General features: G+C 39.6%; 1 protein-coding gene and 1 non-coding gene across 2 annotated transcripts in view; one reads left to right on the plus strand and one right to left on the minus strand.

Moving 5' to 3' along the window:
- The window catches only part of Itfg1 (integrin alpha FG-GAP repeat containing 1), a 119,214-nt gene that overhangs the window by 45,209 nt on the left and 55,942 nt on the right, over nt 1-18,063 (plus strand). The window contains exons 7-8 of the mRNA XM_028755517.1: nt 11,398-11,459; nt 14,738-14,819. Coding sequence (XP_028611350.1) covers nt 11,398-11,459; nt 14,738-14,819 — 144 coding nt within the window. The remainder of the gene's footprint in view (nt 1-11,397; nt 11,460-14,737; nt 14,820-18,063) is intronic.
- Nucleotides 10,881-11,010, minus strand: LOC114610938. Its single transcript, XR_003709760.1, has one exon. It is a non-coding gene; the product is annotated as a small nucleolar RNA SNORA17 (small nucleolar RNA).

The raw sequence follows: 18,063 nt of genomic DNA on the forward strand, positions 1-18,063 counted from the left end.
TCTCCAGGTGGGGTGCTTGTGTACATTATTTGTAGGTTCCTTGATGATATCTTTTGAAGGTTTTTTATTTTGTGTGTGTGTGTGTCCATGTGAATACATGCCACAGCACGCGAGAAGATCAGAGGACAACTTGCAGGAGTCAGTTCTCTCCTACTCTCTTAAGTTCAGGGAACAGCTCAAGTCATCAGACTTTCAGACAAGTGCATTTACCTGCTAAGTGAAGTCACCTTTTGACCTTAATTTTACATTATTTTTTATGTACATGTCTGATCTCTTATGAACTTTAGTCGTAAGTAAGTGTGATGCATTATATGTAGTTATAGTCATTAAATAACTGTTAAAACCAAACAAACATACTTCAATGCTCAATTCTTGAGTTAATACCTATAAATTTTAGGAACATTTTTATAATAATAAGCACAATGATACCTTGTTTTAGTCTGAAATTATTTTCGGTGATGTAATCTATTGTAGCATTCATCTGTTTGTCTTCTGTCTTTGATTTCAGTTGCAAACCCATTTGCAAATAAAGCTTAAAGACTTAAAAAACTTCACAACAAACTTTTACCTGCCACTGGTCATTAGGTGCATATGCTTATGTCAGTATCCTCCCTAGCCCCCGATCATGGCCTCCGTCTGAACTGTAGTCACTATCCATTTAGTTGGTTGAATAGATGGGCTGGCGGTGTGCTTCTGTGTACAGATCTCATTCTTCTCCTGTCCTCACTGCAGGTGTGTCTCTTCTCATGATACCTGAGAACTACTTACTTGAAGGAAAATAATAGCTTATATTGCTTTTGCCATATCAGACTTTTCCACATTGGCTCTTATCAGTATTTACTTCAGATATGCACTAACATAATTCCAGTGAGCCATAGAAATCTTACTCTGACATAGCTGCATTAACTTCATTATATACTCAGTTGTTACAATTATTAATTGTGCCTCTTAACCATAAAGAATTAGAACTTTGTATATACTAATAACATATTAACCTTAGTTTCTGATTTTTTTCTTTGTATGAATTCAATTTACTGTCTTGTGTGACTTCTCAATCTAACACGTCTTGTCCTACTCTTCTTCTTAGTGTTGTAATGTGCCAATATGTTAAGTTTCGGTATATTATAGGATCAGTTGAATATAAAATATATAAAATTATCTCCATAGGTCTTTGTTTGAACATCTGGTTCCCAGCTACTGGGAGGCTATAACATTTATGAAGCAGTGCTTGGCCAGGCAGTGGTGGCACAGGCCTTTTATCCCAACACTTGGGAGGCAGAGGCCGGAGGCACTCTTGAGTTCAAAGCTAGCTTGAACTACAGAGTGAGTTCCAGGACAGCCAAGGCTATACAGAGAAATTTTGTCTCAGAGCTCCACCCCCAATGCCATAAAAAAAGAACAAGTAGTAGTACTGCTTGACTAGAGAATATGAGTGCTAAGAAATATGTCCGGACCCCAGTTCCAGCTTGAGCCTCTCCCCATCTCTGCTTCCTAGATAGTCAGTCTCCCACCATTAGGGTCCAGATCTGCTCTCACCATGCTGTATTTTCTCAACTGTAAGCCAACAGAAGTCTTCTTCCTTGAGTTGCTGGTGTTAAATATTAGGTCACGGCCACTAGGAAAGTAACTGCTACAGTTCTAAACATAAAGAAACAAGGGGTGTGTCTTTACATTTGGAGCTAGGGTCACAGTGGTAGGACAAATATGCATAGCTTTTATGAGGCTCTAGGTTTGATCCACAAAACCACCAAAAAGGGAAAGAAAAAGCCCACTTTGGTGTGTGTGTGTGTGTGTGTGTGTGTGTGTACAGGTACACACATACACACATGGTATGATGCATTTGTGGAGATCAGACAACAGCCTCAGATACTTATCCTCCTTTTTTTTTCTTTTTTTACATTGTTTGAACCATGAACTTCAGGGATTCTCCCATCTCTGCCTCCCAACTTACCGTAGAAACACAGTGCCTGGTTTAACATGGGATCTGAGTATTTGAACTCAGATCCTCACACTTGCCTGGCAAGTGCTTTGCTTACTGCATCTTGCCCCCTTGTTTCTAGTTGCATAGCTACCTTACTGTGTTTTCAAGTGAGTTTGAATCCAAAAGCATTTATTTTGTTCTGAGCAAGCTTCATTAGTATTTGGTTTTTGTTTTGAGGCTGAGTCTGTAATGTAGCCTAGGCTGACTTGAAACTTGCAACAAACCTGCCTCAGCCTCCCAAGTTTTGGGTTTTCAGATATAAGCTACCACAGCAGGCTTCATTGGTATTTCATATAAGGTAGGTCAGTCTTTGGTAAATTCACTCAGTTTTTGATTACCTAGGAATGTATGTCTTCTTTGTCTTAATTTTTAATAGTGGTTAGTTATCCTGACAAAGGACCCTTGGTAGGCAGTGAAGCAGTTATTCTGACACAGGGTCTTGGTCAACAGTCTTGTAACCAGTCTTCTGGTCTTCTGCTTTTCTGATGGGGAATCTGATATTACATCCTTTTAATTTCTTTATAATTTCATTTCACTGTGGTCTGTTTATGTGTTAGGAGGCTGAAACACAGCCATGGCTCATGCGTGGAAGTCAGAACTCAAGTTTCATGAGTCTGTCCTTTTCTTCTACCATGTGAGTCCCAGGTATCAAATGCAGGTCATCAATCTGTCTTGGCAGCAATCACCTTCATGTACTGAGCCATCTCATCTACCCATCTTTTTAATTATATTGGTATTTCTCTTGATCTTTTTAAGACTTTTCTCACTTTCTTTATTTTTTGATGTTTTTGCTGCAATGTGTGTTGATATGGACATATTTGTATTTATTCTGCTTAGAATTTACTGAGCTTCTGAGGTGTTGATTCCCATCAAATTTAGGAAGCTGTCAGAAATCATTTCTTGAATTACATATTTTTCCTTTTCTTCTTCCCCTTCACGCCTGTAGACACTAATGTCCTTATTTCTGTACTCTGTGTCACCTTACTGTGAGGCTCTGTTGATGTCCTTCATGAGTTCTGTCGGTCTGCCATGACGATTGCTGGTCTTCTGCCTGTTCAGTCGGCTCCTGATACAGCTTAGCATAGTTTCCGTGTGTGCTGTGCTTTGTCTGTGAGGACGTTTGTAGCAGCTCCTTGGAGTGTTTGTTTGTTTCCTTTGATTATCTAGTCACATTTGCAGTCTCCTGCAGCAGTTTTTATTTCCTGCATATGAATTACATTTTTCTCTTTTCTGTGTCTCACAACTTTTTTGTAAATTAAATGTTTTAATCATTGTGACTGACCATCCTGCAAAAGAATTATTGACATATGTCTCTCAAACTTTGGTCCAGAAGTTGAAAGTAATAATGTTACACATATTATAAGAGCCTGAAACCGTTCATAACTCAGGCAAGGAAAGTCTTTGGTTGACATGGTGGATCTCACTGTCTGATCTGGAAAGTTTGAAAGGTCATGGAGATGAGGCTGCGTGGAAGGCTTGTATGTGTTTTGGAGGAGGGGCCTAGGTGACATTTTGTGAGTTTCCTCCTGACCTTTGACCAGTGGCACCTAGATTTTTTTTGTATCAGATTGCACAGATATGAGACACCAGAGGAAGGGTATAGTAAGAATTCTGGAATTTTGTTTTGTTGTTGTTTTTTTTTTAAAGAAAACTATGATAAGAATGTGTTTTTATTATAATCTCAGGTGTGGGATATGGGACTGCAGACTGTCTGTAGCAGCTGACTGTGATTTACCTCATGCTCTCAGAGGCATGGTTTTGCCAGCTGCAGATAGTTTCTGCAATTGTGTGACGTTTGGAATTCTGGGAACTTTTCAGAGGGTACATAAATGCTAGGGCCCTGAGCAGTGGTATGAGTGAGTGGTTGTTAATTGTTCAGTGGGGGTTGGTTGCAATTTGTTAGTAGCAGTGATCAAAGAGGAATCAAGAAAGAAATTAGATTCAGAGATTTCTCTGTTTCTATCTCTCTGTCTGTCTCTCTCTTTCTCTCTTCTCCTTCTCTATCTTTCCTTCTCTCCTTTCTAGTGATAGGGGTAAAACCAGGGGGATAAAAGGTGGGGAAAAGAAGAACCCACAAAGTCACAAAGATCAACTACAGAAAAAGGATGAAGTTTAAAACCTGTCAGCAATTAAACATTGGAGAAAGGGTGTTAGTTCTAATTTGCAGTAAAACAGCATCTCTGAATACAGCCCATCCCTAAAGCTTGTTACAGTTGTTTACTCGTACCACACGTTGGGTTGCCTTTGGCATAAAATGTTTTCTCTATAATGCAAAGACTGTTCCTCAGAGGCTGTAGCTTTGCTTGTCTCTCCAGTATTCTGGAATACCCAGGCATTTAACGGGTCTCTGTCTCTCCTGACGTACTCAGTCCTCAGGCCCCATTAGTTGCCAACTGATTGTTCTATAGTTTCTGACAATGCATTAGGTATCTATGTACATTGCTCCTTGGTTTAAAATTGTGTGTGGATTCCTTTGCAGATTATTTTAGATCAGTTTTATAGGCTCGTTCAGGCTCTGTGAATATTCTTACTAGTTATTTCAAAGGTTCTTTCTTGGTAAAGCAGCTGGACTGTGATGTAGGTAAACTGATACCCTGCTTCTGTTTCCACCAAACCTCTATTTGCTGTGAGCACACACTTAAGTCTGAACTTCCCCACATGCTCTTTTGGATCAAGTGAGCTTTTTTTAAAGCACAGCTTTGTAGTTGTCTGTGTTGCAGCCTGCCTTTCCTCCATGGTGTAATCTTGAGCCATGAAGATGTCTTTCTGAAAGGCACCACTGTTTTACAGAAAAGTGGTCATGTTCCTTATTCTGGAGAGAAATGAATAAACATCTATTCATCCCAAATCAGGCACCAATGAACAAGGATACAATTTTATCCAAGTCCAGCTTAGGGAACAATGGGTTTATTGGGCTTACAAGAGCATGAGGGAGGAAGTACTTACAGGAGCAGTGTTAACCCCCAAACATCTATATCACTGACAAGTTGCACTCAACCTTCCCAGAACCTTCAGAGGAGTCCCCTTTTTAGACTTCCACATGTTGTATATGCCATACCACCATCAGAGGTTACATGCCTGACTACGAATAGCTAGGGGTAGGGGTTCAGAATGAAGTGAGGGAAGCTGAAATCTCAGGTGAGGTCACACAACTCTGTCTTGGGGGAATGTTAAAACAGTCTACGACTTGTGCTAGTTGTTGGTAAACACAGCTGCTGAAGTTTCAAGATGGCCATATCTTCTTGAAGACAGGTAAATTCTTCATTCCTAGGAAGTGACCTGGGAGTGTCCATTAGCATTATCTTAGTGTATTTCCTTTGATTTTGTCATGTGATTTACTCTTAGCCATCAGAGAGAGTGAGACTTTGTAGTTTTGTTAACTAAACTTTTTCTTTTTTTACTGCATGTATTTTTTATATGTGTGTTGAAGTGCCAGGGGGAGTACACCCCTGTGGAAGTTGGAGAACAGTTGACTGGAGCTTCTTCTTTACTCCAGCTGCTTCTACCATGTATGATCTTCAAATCAAACTCAGGTTTTCAGGTTTGCTGGCCAGCATCTTAAGCCACTGAGCCATTGTGTAGGTCTCTAATGTTTCATTTTTTTATTCATTTTTTAGAATTTTATACATGAGAACTATTAACAGCATTCCCACCTCTTCTTTTCCCCTTTCCAACTCTTCTGATGTCTCAACTATCTTTCAAATTCATGCTCTATTTATTTATCCATCTATTTATATGTGTGTATATATTCATGCACACCCATTATATATGAATACAACCTTCTGAGTCCATCTAGTGTTTCTCATACATATATTTGTTTAAGGCTAACTGCATGGCTGACTTGTGACCTATCAGAGTTATCAAGCTTGTCCCCAGAGAAGACTGACTCCAGTATTTATATATGCACATATACACACGTTCATATAAGAACATAGATACAACCATCTGTATCCATTCAGTATTGTTTATATAAATTTGTGTTTACAGCTGACTACAGAATTGACTATCAGGGTTATCAGGTTTATCCCTGGAAAAGATTAGTTCTTCCTCTGAGCAGATATCAGTTGTCTTCATTCTTCATTTAGGGGTATGGCCTTCTAAGAGTTCAGTCCACCTCAGCACATCAGCTGATGTTGTCATTGTGTGGGCTATTGTTGAGATTTCATGTCATGCAGCTTCCCTGCCATATGTAGAAGACACTATCTTGTAGCTGGTATCCTAAAGTTTTTTTTCTAGCAGTTATTTCATTCACTCTGAAATAGGATTCTTAATATTGAGTTATTAATAATTAATAATCTCTATTTTTATTTCTCCAAGTAGTAAACATTTTTCTATAACCTCTTTACATAATTCAAAACTGAATATTTTTTAAGTCTATCTACAAGGCACTTCAAGTTCCTTGTGTAACTTTAGTACATCCCATGATTTTAACAAGCAGCTAGTGAAAACTGTAAAAACAGTAGCTCTGTATACTTCTCATACTTATAACTATACTTATAGTTCTTAAGGTTACAAAATATGCACAAAGAAGCTTAAAATTTGCCAGATTTTATGTGATCACTATACTTAGACTCTTCAGTACCCGCAGGAAAAAATGGAATTGTCTTCTAGGTGTAACAGTAAATTTCTGGTGCCTTTTACTATGTGTATTAACAGAGTAGCTCCAGGCCCCTGAGGAACTTCTATACTAAGCTTTCAGGAAGATGCCGCCTCCTTTACCACTAAGCAGGCCCAGCACTTTAACAGCATGTGCCATTCAGTGTAAACAACTCTGATCTGTGTCCAGTTGTCCTGTAGTAGCGGCATGAGTGTCTCCTGGGTTTTATTCTTTCATGTAGCTCATAATGTTTATCAAATGCTTCTTAGTGATTCTGAAACCTCTGTGATAATAATCTTTATTAATCCCAAATTGCATTCATATGCTGATTACTACTTTTTCAGATCATTTAAAGCATAATCATGTGCATATAAAATGTGTATATAAAATGGGATCTATTAGTATCACTTATAAGCCGTGATCTAGCTAGTTCAACAATGGTTGCCTGTGAATAGAATTTCCAGTAATCCAGTAGTTGCTCAGTCCATGAGGATGGATGTCTCAATGGGTCTTCAGTATATGCCAGAATCCCAAAGAAGTAGGCTCTAATGCCAGTGAAGGAGTGTTCATGCTAGTGAGGTCAAGAACAAGCAGCCAAAAAATAAGAAGCTTCCTTCTTCCATATCCTTTTATATTGGCTTCCAGTGGAAGGTGTGGACCTTCCCACTTCAAAAGATCTGGATTAAAGATATGTCTTCCCACCTCAAAGATCTGGATTCAGAGTGAATCAAGCAAAAATACTTCATAGGTGTGCCAAGCCATTTCAGGGTGGCATTCAGAATGTCACCATGGAATAAAATTTGAGCCTATTTTGGAGAATTCATTTACAAGGTGGTTCTGAAGTAGAAGACTTTCTTAGCTAGGGCTATTATTGCTGTGATGAAACATCACAACCAAAAGCAGTTTGTGGAAGAAAGCATTTGTTTGGTTTAAGTATCCTGAGATGCAATCCATTGAGGAAAGCCAAGGCAGGAACCTGGAGGCAAGAATTGATGCAGAGGCCTTGGAGCAGTGCTTACTATGGGCCTGTTCTTCATAGCTTGCTCAACCTGCTTTCTTATAGCACCAGAACCACCAGCCCACAATGGGTTTGGTGTTCCCACATCAATCATTAAGAAAATGTTCTACAGGCTTCCCTATATCCCAATTTTTTTTTTTATTTTTTTTTTTTTTATTTTTTTTATTTATTTATTTATTTTTTTTTTTTTTTGGTTTTTCGAGACAGGGTTTCTCTGTGTGTAGCCCTGGCTGTCCTGTCCTGGAACTCACTCTGTAGACCAGGCTGGCCTCGAACTCAGAAATCCGCCTGCCTCTGCCTCCCAAGTGCTGGGATTAAAAGCGTGCGCCACCACTGCCCGGCCATCCCAATCTTATGAAAGCATTTTCTCAGTTGAGGTTCCCTCCTTCCTCTCAGGTGACTGTAACCTGTGTGAAGGTGAGGTAAAACTAGCCAGCACATGGGCAGGTACAGATGGAATGCACATGTAGCTGCAAGTAGATAGGGGCAGTATGGAAACCGGGTGGCAACTGCTCTGATAGAATGTCTGTGTGAGTCGTAGGGAAGGAGTGGGCAAGCATGTAATAAGGCTTTCCCATGGGAGGGGAGGTGTGTTCTACAGTCTGAATAAAAACTAAGAAAGAAACAAAAAGAGAAAGGAGGGAGGGAGGAAAGGAGGGAAGGAGGGAGGGAGGGAGGGAGGGAGGGAGGGAGGGAAAAGAGATACATAAAGGAGGTCAACTTTGCATGTTTGTTAACTGTCCTCAGTGCAATGTGAAGCTGAATGAGAGGAGATTTCTAGGACCCAGATCCCAGACATTGCCAGGTAGATGTGAAGACATTCATCCCTCATAGTAAGCTTGTGACAGTAAAGCTATCAGTCACCTTCATCAAATGCTATAATTCTCTGTTCAGAGGCAAAGTGTCTTCAGTCTGATAGTAGGAATGCTGAGGTATTTGCTATGTGGACATAAAATTATTCTACTGGCGTTAGGGGTCTGAATACAACAAATTATGAGAGTGAACAAATTACTCAACATTTTTTAACACAGCTATTACATATTACATATACTACCTTTATACACTTGTATAAAACTTATACAAAATAATAAAATGTGAATGTTAGTTTTCTAGGTATCATATTGGGAAAAAGCATTTCTTTAAAATATCCACTACATAATTGCCATTTTAGAGCATATGAAAATGAAACAACTTTTAATATTCCAAGAGTCACTTCTTAATATTCACTAAGTAAAAATTGATATTATACAAATAATAAATTCTATTCTTTAAATAGGTGCTCACTCACCTGGCATTTGCATTAATATGATGTTTGATTTCACTGTCAACCTATTGTTTTCCAAAGACATTTTATTCATGTACTTTGCAATCACTTTCTATAGTATGGATTTATAAAGACAGATCTTCCATAACTCAGAGTCATAAACCTGATTTATTTGACTTACTTCCAAGGTTTCAGGTGTTGAGATGCTATGATTGAACATGGTGCTGGACGTTCCTGTGATAGACAGGTGTGGTTTTAAGGGTGAAAAGGCAAAATGTGATTGGGGTCAGATGTTGTTACCTTGAATCTTGAAATAAAAGATTTAAGAGGCAGGCAGTGGTGGAACATACTTTTAATCACAGCACACAGGAGACAGAGGCAGACAGATCTCTCTGAGTTCAAGGCCAGCCTGGTTTACATAATGAGTGCCAGGACAGCCAGGACTACTTAGAGAGACTCTGTCTCAAAAAGCCAAAATAATCATCATCATCACCATAACAATAATAAATAATTTAACTATATAGTTTTCACTTTTTTATTTACTACTTTCTTTTTTGTTTTTGTTTAATGGTTCTCTGTGAATTTCACATCATGTGCCCCAATCTCACTCGTCTCCCCCTCCCCCATACCCGCCCTTGCATCCTCCCCCAACAGAAAAACTCTTTATGTGGAAGCGTAGTGTATCACAGTGTGTCCCATTCTTTGCTTGCAAAAGTTCTTTCCATGACTCATTGGTCTGGTATTAGGCCCCTGGCTTCTGCTACTCTGTCAATACAGGAGCCTCACTGGGCCTCCTCTCAGATAGCCTGCTATTGTCAGATAGCCTGCTATTGCCCTGTGTGCTGGAGATCTGGTAGTTTGGCATTTGTAGGCAGGCCCCTTCATGCACTCCAGCAGTTCATCAATGGGGTAGATATTAAGGTGGGCCAATTCAAAGCCTTGGGCAATCCCTGCAACCAGGGCCAGCTCTACCCTGCTGCAGGAAAGGTGCAGGGCCTGCTCTCCTGGGTGCTGCAGCTGGTGGGGCACATGACCAGTTCTCCCACTTTCATGACCCTGAGGTCAGCTCTCCTGCCTGCTGTAGGTGGCAAGGGGCAAAACCTGGGGTCATCTCTCCCTCCTCCATATCAATGCATGGCAGACAAGTTTCAGGACCAGCTTATCTGTACCCCTACCATCAGGGTCAGTTCTGCTGTGCTGCCCAGCAGATGAGAGAAAGGGGGCCAGCTCCCTTGCTCCCATAACCCTGTCAGGGCCAACTCTCTGGCCAGCTGCCAATGTTCAGGGCAAAGCGAGGGGAGGGGATCTCCCTCTCCCACCCAGGGCTAGCTGGCTCTCCCACACTCACGCCCTCAGGTCCTGCTCACCTGCCACCCCCACATCCAGGGCTATGCTGCCCTGATGAGGGGCAGAGCCTGCTCTCCCGAGTGCTGTAGCAGGTGAGGGGCAGGACCAGCTCTCCCACTCTGATGACCACAGGGGCCAGCTTTCTGCTCTGCTGTAGGTGGCAAGGGCAAGAGAGAGAAGAAGCAAGTGGTGGGGCCTGCTTTCCAGCTGGCTAGTGGTGGGGCCGGCTGTCCTGCTCTCATGCTCTCAGGGCCAGCTTTCCCAAGATGCTGGTGAGGGTTGGGACCAGTTCTGCCCAGCCCTCAGACATCAACATGTCCTGGGCAGGAGCCTAGACCAAAAACATCCTACTGACCTTTGGTAGTAACAACCCTGCTGCTGCTGGGCCACAGACCCAGATATGACCAGTGTCAGCACAGGCCTGGACCCAGTGTCAGCACAGGCCTGGACCCACCATGGTCCCAGGTGGCATCCCTGGCTACTCACATTAGCCTGTTCCTTACTACCCTCAAGTCTACAGTTCCGCCTTTCTTCATTGTGCCCACACCCTTCTGTTTTGTCTCTTCCATTTCTCCACCACTTACTCCTCTTAATGGTGTCTGTGTCTCTCAGTGTCTGGGTCATCCCAGGAGTGGTCTATGCAGAGTTATGCCCTGCTTATGCATTGTGGCCCTGAGTTAGGCTACTAATCATTCAGATGTCCATAGATCAGAACACTTAGTGTAGATGTAGCCTCTCTCCTCTGCCCCCTACTGACTCACATGTGACACAGCAGCCACACCTGCAATACCTCTAGGGGCAGGAGTAATTTGAAAAGATTGGTCGAGACTTGTAGGTAAGAGATAGTGTTTGACGGACATATAAGAACCTGAGTTCCATCCTAATCATCACAAAAAAAGGGACATAAAAGAAAATGCTGGGAACAATTGTTTCTGACAATACAAATTTCTTTTGAAGGTCTCATCACAAGTATACTCTTAACAATGAGAAGATATTTTCCTTAATTGTTCTAATTCAGGGTCATCTGCTTTTTAAAAATTCAGACAAACTTGTTAAAATATGATCAGACATAACTTATGTTTAGGTACAATTATTTTAATAATCAGTCTATGTATTGTACTTCTTTTTGCTTTTAAGTGTATTTATCAGTACGACTGCAAAATTTTACATCCTGTTTGTTTTCCTTGTAGATTTATTCCTCACAACATTGTCTGCCTCTAATGCCTTCCAGTTTGAGATATGGGAAAACTTGGTAAGAAATCGTTTCTCTGAAGAATTTTTAAATTCCCCACAAGGACACATAACTTATAAAATAAGATTACGTGATCAATTCATTAGTTTCAGTAATAAACAGAACAACATTAAGAGCTACTGGTTGCATTGCTGTGTCCACACTGCTGAATGCTGAAGAAAGTAATTGTTAAGCATCAGGTCCTCTGCAGGTTTTTAGGCATGACTGCCAATTAAAGCAATAAGCCTACTTTAATGGAGACGTTAACAGGACCCCTGCTGGGCTGTCAGCCATTGAAAGAGATACTGACATTTAATTTTTCACCTTGGTGATTCATGAACATTTTTTTAAAAGTAATTTTTTTCTCCTCACTTTTAGGCCTACATAATTACACACAAAACAATAAATAAATAATTGAGAGAGGCAAAAGAAGTTGTGTGCATAATCAAAATATATTATATACATTTATGAAAGTGTCAAAAAACAAAACTAACTAATTTTAAAGGAATAATTAATCACAACTGATACTAAATTTACTGCCAGATTGACTGATTAAGGGGGAGCCTTTCCCCATAGGTGTTTTCTTCTTTTTTAAGAGTTAATAAAAGAATTTCAAGGCAGATCATGATTTGATTTTTAGCTTGATATATGTAACATGAAAGATAAACTAATGAAGAACAAACCACCAGAAATACCAAAGCTCAATTCCAGGCTGCATAACAGAAAACAGAATTCTAGGCCAGTAGAAGTGGCCAACTCGGTAACATTTGTCACTTATTAGGCAAGCGTGAAAGTGTCTATGGAAAATGGGCTAAACATCTGCCTGGTAGAATGTGTGAGAAGGAGGCAGATGGATGCATAGTAGGTATTACAGTTTATTTTTAGATCTTTTGATTTCTCACCTAATTACTCCTGATTATCTGATTATCTTTTATACAGTCCAAATTAAAGCCCTTTAGATTTTTATAGAAATCTAGATTTTATAAAAATTCTATAAAATTTAGATTTTATAAAAAGAGACTCTTAGAGATTTTATAAAAATTGTAGTAAATAATCAGTTCTACCAAATGTTCAACACAAGTGGGAGAAGATTGCTGGAGTGTCATCTCTTATCACAGTGCCAGTGATGATGTTGGTGACTCAGGAAACTAAGGCTCTGTTGAAACCAGAGCCTCTGAATGCTTCTAAATGATGGCAATTGGTTTTTTATGCATCAAGCAAAGGAGGAAGATGTTGAAGTACAAAGAGTAATCTTGTTCAATGTCCTGTTTTTAAAAACATAGCTTTTTTTCTGATGATAACAAATCTTGTTAATATATATTTTTTGTAGTTGACACAAAGATTCCCACTGCTAGGGAACACTTGTTTGGAGATGGCCTTTCATTCCTACCTCAAATAAATCTTGAATTTAGATTATCCCAAAATACCTATTTAATTACTTTATCCTGAGGATGGGAGGGGCAAGCCTCAATACAAATAAGTAGACTTCGTAAATGAGATTATGAAGTACTTCTGCATGTATAGGATCCCTCTCATCCCAGCCTGAGTGCAGGTAGTCAAACATAGCATGCTATGTCATGAGGCATACAGATGCTTGATTGAGATCTGTTTTTACTTTAACAGTTTTTTTTCCTTTGAAGAGAACAGTTTTTTTCCTTTGAAGAAAACAAATCGTTTTAGTAACTGAAACTAAGTTTCAATAAACTGGCAGAGTCAATGAGGAACCATTGAAGTAAAAGTTTTCAAACACTTGAAAAAAAAAAAGCCTAGACATGGTGACACCTGTCTTTAATCCTATCACTTGAGAGGTTGAGGAACACAGATGTCTGTGAGTTGAGACCAGCTTGCTCTACATGGCACACTCTAGACCAGTCCGTGCTATATAGAGACCTTGCTTCAAGCAAAAATCAAAAATAACACAAGCAAAATAACCAGGGCGCCTAGAGAGATCATTCTGTAGTTAGCAGCACTAGCTGTTCTTCCAAGGACCCTGGGTTTGAGTTCAAGAGAGACTTTGTGTCATTTGACTTTGAGAGACAGTAACACTGGGTATATCATTAATATAAATAAAGGGATATGTATATCTAAATATAGGATGTACATATATATACATATATGTATGTATAATTAACTCAATCAGATAACAGTATTCTCAAAATAGCTGACCATTCTCAGTGAAAGACTGGTCAAATACTTTGCAGCAATATCTCAATTGACCAAGTAGAATCTTAAATGTATAAAACCACACTAACTAGTAGAATATCAGAGCTCCAACAGATCTTTTCTAGGGTGTTATGCATACTCAGCTCAGTGATCAAGCTCTGGGGAATCCAGATGTATGAGCCAAGAGGATGGCCAAGACTGATATGCCAGTGACTTCTCACCAGGAAATGTGATGAGAGATACAAACCTTATATTACAGAGAACAGAGCATGGGAACCGTTACTGAGCTCTGCTCCACCCAGAATTGTCAGTGAAGGCTTCGAGAAAGGTTTGACATTTGAAATGGCAAGGTAGAAGGGATTTAATGATGGGAAGTCAGAGAGGAAGAGACAGTCAATAAGTGAAGGGTACAAAAATCACCAAATGCACTCAGATTAGGAGAGAGCCAGTTTGATCCAGATAATGAAAGAAAGCGTTGGAAAGTAAGGTTAGAAAAACTACTATAGACAAGATTAGTATGGTCTGACTTCTAAACTAAGTAATTTGATCTTTAATAATCTATTAAGAGGCTGCCAAATGATTTCAGACTGAGAGGCAGATGAGTACAGCTTCATTACCCAGTTACTGATACCCAATATCAGATAGTTTGATAAAGAAAACCTGGACGTGGTACAGTAGTGTGAGTAGGATTCACAGTAACCTAGGGAAAAGATGAATTACTTAAAGTAAATGTTGGGAGTGAATGAAGAGGGGTGGGGTAGCTATGAGTGGGAAGAATTAATGTAATTAATGTGATGGTAACTTGTACTTTGTTTGAATGACCTACCACAGAAATAGAAAGGGTGAAGAAAGTAACTAATACAGAGGGGAGACCACATACTGTAGAAGAGTCATTCACAGAGCTGCTTAGATGAGGAGACAGAATGCAAGGATGACAAACGTCATGGGACATCCTGGAGAACAAGCATGTCTCACCGTGTTGTCTTGAACTTGCTGGTTTCTTTGATTATAGAAGTGAGACAGAGGTTGGGATGCTCTAAGAATAAATAACAGAAGGTTAAACATCTGTTTAAGTCTTCCACTTGACGGATGACTGTGTTATGGTGGCCTAATTCAGACTATTTTGGTTTCAACAGGGTGGAAACTTCTCTCTCCGTAGTATCTTTGAAAAACCTAAGAATCTGGTGGTGGTTGGACAGTCAGCATTTGCAGACTTTGGTAAGACTGGTTTTGTCTCTTAATGCTCTCACATTTACAGATTCAAAACACGACAGTGGCTAGAAATTACCAGATAATGGGTTATCTCATTCCTCTTTTCCCTGTTTTCTCCTATGTGCTTGTGTAGTTAAATTAATAGTGAACAAGTTGTAGACTGATAAAGAAGAAACTAAGGATTTATTACTTAGTAAAGTTATTTTAACAAAATAGTTGTGAGAATTTTTGTCAAGAATTTCTTAGTTTGTTTAAAATTGATTCTGCCTTCAGTTACATGGACAAATCCATTAGAAAAGGTCATATAATTTTAGAAAAATGTAATATAATCTTATGAAATTCTTATAATGCTTAATAAAAGATGTTGTTGTAATTTCAGGTTAACCATGGTCAATGAAATTATTATATCAAAACAACACTTATAGCACTCAAATTCCCCTTGATTACAGATAGGTTATTTAGTAACAATCTAACAAATTTAAAATTTTTTGTTGTGTCTTGATTAGGAATAAGTCGTCAAATAAGCCATGTATAGAGATTTCATTTCAATTTTGTATTTAATCTATGGATTACTTAGCATCTGGATATTTTTATTCTCTTTTATGAAAGAATTTTAAAAATCAGATACTGCCAGTAGATAAGAAATAACTGTCTCATAAATGAGATTGTATAGGGGATGTTCTGTGTACAGTTAAGTGACTCACTCACTTAAGGATACCTTTAATTTGAAATTTTCAAGTTAAAAGATATTCTTTGTTTGTTTAATTCTTGTAGTTGAAATATGTTAAGTAGCTTCATTATTTTTGTTATTATTATAAAGAATACTGAACTCTAGTGAAAATCTCGGGTATCTCAGATTACTTTTAAATGTATTACTTTATCACCTTTTCCACTAGACATAATTTTTCAAGGAAATACAGGATAGTGTAATAAGTATAATATGGACAAACTCAATCAAGCTATGAGTCTAGTGAATCTGATGAGCTTTTATTTTCTCTGATGAATTGTATGGGATGGTCATTGGTTCAATCAAATAATTCAGTACTTTCTTTAAAACTATGTTAAAATTGTGTTAAAACAGGTCTGGGAGAACAGTCAAGGTAGACCAGCTACAGTAGGGCCCACCTTGTTTTTGTGTCCTCAGTACACAAAGAGGAACAAGAACCTCCCATGTTCCCATTTTTTCCTCACTTAGCTTCTATCTTGTTTTATAATGAAAAGTTTATTCTATGTACAAGATGTTAATTAATGTATTCAAATTTTATCTTTGAGTGCCTGTCATATGGATTAAGTCAATTACAGATATTTGACATTTAGCCATGAATGAAACATATGCTTGTGAAATTTAAATTCTATTGAAGAAAACTAAACAAAGGAAAATATTTAGAAAGAGGGAAGAGCTTTGAAGAGGTCAGACAAAGTGCTGAAGTGGAAAGTAGACAGCAAATTACTGTAAGTAACTGGCTGGAGCTTACATTTGACCAAGACTTAGCATTAAAAAGCAAAAGAGAAGAGTGTTTCTTGGCAAGAACATATGTGGGTTTGTGGACTATAATAAGGAGTTTGGAAATTTCCAAATTAGATAAAAGAACCTGTGGTAATCCAGGCAAAGACTATAGATAAAATGGAACCCACCTGCTTACCAGGAAATGGAAAGAAGTGCTCACACTTAAGTATATTGGAGACAATGTTGATAGCACATACTGAAGGACTGGATGTGAAGTCAGAGATTAAAAGAGTTACCATGACTTATGTTATTGAACCATGGCAGCTGTCTTAATAACAATGCTATTCAAGTGAAAGGAGAAGTCATTGTGCTTTTAATGAATAGTTGCTAAATACTCAAATGAACTGTAAACAGGAGATACAAGCTCTGGAGACCTACCAGGTTTTAACTACTAGCAAGGCCTTGTTTTGTCACCTTTTAGAAGGTAGACAGTAGGTAATGGGTCATTGAAGGAACCTATCTCTGTAGCATCATGCCTCTCCAAAACTATTATTGTAACTTTCTCCAGCTAACTGTCCTCATGTGTTTCAGGTGCTCCCTCCTGCACCCACTTCCCCGCCTCATCCCTCTATAAAACGCTTTTCCTTTAGATGCACCCACTTCCCCGCCTCATCCCTCTATAAAACGCTCTTCCTTTAGATGCACCCACTTCCCCGCCTCATCCCTCTATAAAATGCTCTTCCTTAGATGCTCCTCTTTGTTCACTGTGCCACCACCCTCTGATTTCGCTAAACGGTCACCATCTCCTGGAGGTCTTCCTTGTCCACTGTGTTCAGAGTTGTACACCATACCCCCAACACAGTGGACCCTCTTTTCCGTACCTAGTTTCTCCATCTAGCATGCTAGACATCCTAACTATGAAACCCACAAAAATGTTTTCTTACTGTTTTTGTCAAGCCTAGACCAATGTTACTTATAAATACTGTTCTTTGAAATTACAGTTACACCATATTCCTCTTCCTTCTCTCCCTCTAAGCCCCACCATATACCTGTCCTTGTTCTCTTTCAAATTCATGTCCTCATTTTTTTTATTTAATTTTATTTTTTACTTAATCACTTTACATCCTACTCACTGCCCCCCCTCCCTCCTAGTCACCTCATCCCCTTCTCCTCTGAGCAGGTGGGGGCCCCTGGATATCCCCCAACCCCTGGCACTTTAAGTCTCTGCAAGGCTAGGTGCTTCCTCTCCCACTGAGGCCAGACAAGGCAGCCCAGCTAGAAGAACAAATCCCACATACAGGCATCAGCTTTTGGGACAGCCCCCACTCCAGCTGTTCAGGACCTACGTGAAGACCAAGCTGCACATCTGCTACATATGTGCAGGGAGGCCTAGGTCCTGCCCACATATGTTCTTTGGTTGGTAGACTCTGAGAGTCCCAAGAGTCCAAGACTGTTGTTGGTCTTCCTGTGAAGTTCCTATCTCCTTAAGGGCCTTCAATCCTTCCTCCTGTTCTTTCATAAGAGTCCCCAAGATCCATGCACTGTTTGGCTGTGGGTGTCTGCATCTGTCTTAGTCAGCTTCTGGGTGGAGCCTCTCAGAGAACAACATGCTCCTGTCTGCAAGCATAACAGAGTATCATTAATAGTGTCAGGGATTGGTGGTTACCTATGCTACGTGTATGTGTGTGTGTGTGTGTATGTGCGTGAGAGAGAGAGAGAGAGAGGGAGAGAGGGAAGGAGGGAGGGAGGGAGGGAGAGAGAGAGAGAGAGAGAGAGAGAGAGAGAGAGAGAGAGAGAGAGAGA

Source organism: Grammomys surdaster, unplaced genomic scaffold (genome assembly GCF_004785775.1).
Source record: "Grammomys surdaster isolate TR1022 unplaced genomic scaffold, NIH_TR_1.0 126063, whole genome shotgun sequence".
Lineage (NCBI taxonomy): Eukaryota > Metazoa > Chordata > Mammalia > Rodentia > Muridae > Grammomys > Grammomys surdaster.